General features: G+C 35.9%; 1 protein-coding gene across 1 annotated transcript; it reads left to right on the plus strand.

The window, feature by feature from the left end:
* Positions 1–1,666: 1,666 nt before the first annotated feature.
* Positions 1,667–2,522, plus strand: LOC25498146 (serpin-ZXA). The gene has a single exon (XM_013593035.2). It carries the CDS (start codon positions 1,673–1,675, stop codon positions 2,507–2,509), a length of 837 nt encoding a protein of 278 aa, XP_013448489.2. The 5' UTR covers positions 1,667–1,672; the 3' UTR covers positions 2,510–2,522.
* The last annotated feature ends 2,348 nt before the right edge of the window (positions 2,523–4,870 follow it).

Here is a 4,870-nt window from a genome sequence, read left to right on the forward strand (position 1 = left end):
CATTCAAGCGAACTACAATGTCTTATTTTTTCAGTGAGTATTAATTTTTTAAATGACATGTGCGTTAGCACGGGTCAATGGTCTAGTTATTATAAATTCAACGTTACAGCCTCTCAAAGTCCTAAACCCTAACCCTAGCTACTACTCTTTTCCTCTCGATCCCTCTTCCTCTTAGCTGGTTAGGTCTTCCATAGTCTTTTAGAATTCAAATTCAAACAAGAAGAAGAATGGCAAGAAGAAGAATGATGATGCAGAATCTCATCGGAAAATCATTTACAAACCTAACCAACATTTCCATGAACATCACCAAACACTTGTTATCCAATCAAAAACTCAAAGAAGAGAACGTTGTGTTTTCACCATTATCGCTTAACACCGTGCTCAGTATGATTGCTACCGGCTCCGAGGGTCCCACTCAAAAACAACTTCTCTCCTTTCTCCAGTCTGAATCCACCGGTGATCTCAAATCCTTATGCTCTCAGCTTGTTTCTTCTGTGCTCTCCGATGGCGCTCCCGCTGGTGGCCCTTGCTTGTCTTACGTCAATGGTGTGTGGGTTGAACAGACAATTCCTCTTCAACCTTCCTTCAAACAACTTATGAATACTGATTTCAAAGCTGCTTTTGCTGCTGTTGATTTCGTCAACAAGGTACTAATGCTTTTATTTGTTCTCACAAGTTAGGGTTTGAAGTTTAGTGTTATCATATGTTATTTTTTTAGTAGAGTAAGTGATAAGAAACTCACACACAACTTCTGGTGTTAGCGTGGTGTCTGCGTGTCTGTGACGTGCTGTTTTGTGTCTGTTTTTGTGTTGTAATTCATAGGTGTTAAAACAATTATTTATGAATTATTATAGATATATAATATGGTCAATTGTTATTAAAACACAAATCATCGATGAACAGTCTGATTGAGCTATTATTTTTGAACAGACCATGATAGGTTGATCCATCATGTTAAATCTAACGAGAGGTTCGTCCCTCAACCTAACAATATCGGTATTGTCTGCTAAGCGAGGCCTTACCGACTTACAAACTTTGTGTTGAAGATTTTAATCCTATTTCTCAATTGCTTGATTAATTGGTTAAAGATCATTTTTCATTCATGCTCATTCTATTAAAATAATTTGTTACTGATAATGTGGGTTCGTACTATTTTTTTTCATAGCCATATTGAGTGATAAGGGGTACTTAAAACCATAGTACAATTACATACAAGTGTGCCTTTGAAGCACAATAATGGACTGATCTACCAATTAACATTACAATCCAATCATGTTTCTCCCTTACAATTTGCTAGAGCAATCCTTTTACATATTACTTTGTTTCCAAACAGAAAAATTTAAGTTTTATAATTCCATATACCAAAAAGATTGCAGGTTCAGACTTTACCTTTCACCCTTTCCATGCTTTCATTTTGCATGAGACATAAGTTTTGCATAATGCACAAGTTAGTTTTCAGTGTTGGATCATTAAACCTAACTACTGGATAAAGTGAAATATGCCAAGATTTATTGATCCAATTGTGAAAAACAAATTAGCTAGATAGGCTTATTTTGCAACTCTGTTTCACCTGACTCTCTCCATATGTGGTGTATGGAAGCAACAAAATCAGTGCGAAAAATATCAACAAAATGTTTTATTCTTGTGTTATAATGCTCATGAAAAAATTCAAATGATTTATTTTAACATGGTTAATTTTACAATTGATACTGTTTTGAAGGCTAATGAAGTTGGAGAAGAAGTGAATTTCTGGGCTGAAAAGGAGACAAAAGGGCTTATTAAAAATCTTCTTCCACCTGGCTCAGTTAACAGCTTAACCCGCCTCATCTTTGCTAATGCACTATATTTCAAAGGAGTGTGGAAACAACAGTTCGATACTACAAAAACGAAGGACTATGATTTTGACCTTCTCAATGGCAAGTCAGTAAAGGTTCCATTTATGACCAGCAAGAATGATCAGTTTATCAGTTCGTTAGATGGTTTTAAAGTCCTTGGTCTTCCTTATAAACAAGGCAAAGATGAACGTGCATTCTCTATTTACTTTTTTCTTCCTGACAAAAAAGATGGGTTGTCAAATTTGATTGATAAAGTAGCTTCTGATTCTGAGTTTTTGGAACGGAATCTTCCTCGTAGAAAAGTGGAAGTAGGCAAGTTCAGGATTCCAAGATTCAATATTTCTTTTGAGATTGAAGCTTCTGAGTTACTAAAGAAATTAGGATTGGCTTTACCTTTTACTCTGGGAGGTTTGACAAAAATGGTGGACTCTCCTATAAGTCAAGAACTTTATGTTTCCGGCATATTTCAGAAGTCTTTCATTGAAGTAAATGAAGAAGGTACGAAAGCTGCAGCGGTGACCGTTAGCTTCATATCCTCGCGTTCTCGGTATAGTCCCCCTCCGCCCCCTCCAATCGACTTTGTAGCTGACCACCCTTTTTTATTTCTGATCAGAGAAGAGTTTAGTGGAACCATACTCTTTGTTGGAAAGGTGGTCAATCCTCTTGATGGTTAATTGTTGAATTCCATAGTATCTCAAATATGTTTTCTAAATAATCCATTTTTATATTTTGAAATACATTTTGTTTCGCAATTTTTATATTGGTTTATTATCTGCATAGTTTTGAAATACATTTTGTTTCGCAATTTTTATATTGGTCTATTATCTGCATAGTTTTATAACTATTCATATTTGAAATTTACTTTATTGATGAAAAAGTTATTTATCATGAAAATTCACTAGCTAGTAACAGCTGTTATATGGTCATTTACTATGTAATGTACATGATTTGAAACAAAGACAAAGAGACACAATAATATTAGCACAAGTGTCATAAACGCATATACATACACAATAATATCGTTAGTTATTTATGATCCGCTAATTTTTTTTTTACCTGAAGTAATGATGTAACCGCCAACAACGTTAATCTTCGTGTTTGAGCTGAGAGTACATAAAATCAACTGCCATCCCACCCCAGGACCACTCGCCCAACGTGTCAAAGTCTTGCAGTGCCGTCATCCATATCAGATGAACATTTCTGCTGTTCTTGTTAGAGAAAACGGTGAGGCCAACCAAGAGCAACAAAAATGCCTAGTGCAGGCATTCCTAGCAAGACCCTTGTCCTCCTCCTCCTCCTCCTCGTCATCAGCAGGCTGGTCCAATTGATTACACCTGCTTAGTCACCTTAGACTGAGCCTCCTCCAGCGTAAAGCCCGACTCGGTATGCAGCAACTCTATACCGTCCTCATCATTTAGTGTGACGGTTATCTCCCCAATGGGAAGATGGTAGCTGCTGGTTGTAACGCCCACTTTCGTTTAATTATTTATTTAATCGAGTTTAGGCGATTATATTATATTTTTATAATATATGTGTGAGTTTTGTTGAATTAAGATGATTTAAGTTGATTTGGATGAATTGATGCGTTTTGATGATTTGACAAGATTATGAGACTTATTTTATTGTTAAATAAAATAAGATTTGAAAAGAAAATAAAAATATTTAGTTGAGGGCTGTTTTGAGATTTTAGATAGTTTTGGGGGAGAAAGTGAGATAAGATAAGATATTAGGAAGAGGTTTATAAGGGAAAGACCTAGTTTTAGAAAAACATTGTTGTACGTACATTTTTGGAAAAAAGGGAGAAAAAGCCAAGAGAAGAGAGAACCAAGAGAAGGGCTGCGATTTCTTCATACAAGGTAAGGGTGAGACTAATAATTCAGTAATACTAATTGTTGTAATTCTGATGATTAATTGACAAAGTTAGGATTGATTTAGAAAAGTTTTGGAATTAGGTCAAAACCCTAAAATTGATGATCAAACGGTAAAACTGAGTTAGATTGATGTTAAAACCATCCTATAACCTTAGAATATGTTTAGGATGAATTATGGGATTGAAACTAGGCTTAGAACTTTGTTAGATGATGATTTTCGTGTAGAAACTGCATTCTGTCCGAACCAAAGTTCATCGCTCGCCATAGCGAGCTATGATCCTCGCCTCGCGAGTGATGAAGTTCATCGCTCGCCACGCGAGTTACTTGGTGTAGCTCGCCACGGCGAACAACCTTACTCGCCATAGCGAGCATGACCAGAGAGCATGTCAAATTCTGAGTTTTTGACTTTTGAGTTGAACCTTAGATGCCTTTGAGTACCTTTAGGTAACTACTATTGATTAGAGAATGATTTAGAACAAGATTGAACCTGGAACAACCTTAGTTGGAATTCTGGCTTGAACTCGCCATGGCGAGCTGATGCTCTCGCCTCGCGAGCACTTTCAGAACTGAGTGCTTTTGAGGATTGTGAGACTTGAGTTGTTTGGAAAGGTTAGGAAAGGAACCTTAGGTACTAATGAGACCTATTAAAGATATTGACTGAGAACTGTGAAGTTTTATGAATTGTTAAGTGATTATGAAGTGAATTATGGATTGAATTATATTTATTTGAATTATTGTTGAATGATCAAGAACTATTGAGAATGACTTGTTATTTAACCTGATGTGATTTCATTATGCTGCAATTGTTATTAAACTAAGTTGCATGAGTATGAATAAGTTGATGATGAACTCCAAATTATTGGAAGTATAAGTGATAAGTTGATTAAGGTGTTTTGTTGTTAGAGTCCATACATTAGCATTCATTGAGCTTTGTCCTCACCATGATAGGAGCCTTGTCCTCCACAGGTTTTCGGAGCTTTGTCCTCCGCACGATTAAAGTATATTAATACTTATGATGACGATTGGTACCACATGCATATAAGTGTCTAAGTTGCATTGTCGCATTTGTCGAGCTTTAAAGATGTTTATGTTATTGACGAAGATTGAAGTTGTGATTATGTGATACTTGTTTATCAAAGATGCAATGTTGATTAAGACTGATTT

This window comes from Medicago truncatula, chromosome 7 (genome assembly GCF_003473485.1).
Source record: "Medicago truncatula cultivar Jemalong A17 chromosome 7, MtrunA17r5.0-ANR, whole genome shotgun sequence".
Taxonomy (NCBI): domain Eukaryota; kingdom Viridiplantae; phylum Streptophyta; class Magnoliopsida; order Fabales; family Fabaceae; genus Medicago; species Medicago truncatula.

Bases quoted from the DNA above. Each gene is read 5' to 3' on its own strand.
- LOC25498146 (XM_013593035.2), top strand. From the start codon at position 1,673: ATGATTTATTTTAACATGGTTAATTTTACAATTGATACTGTTTTGAAG.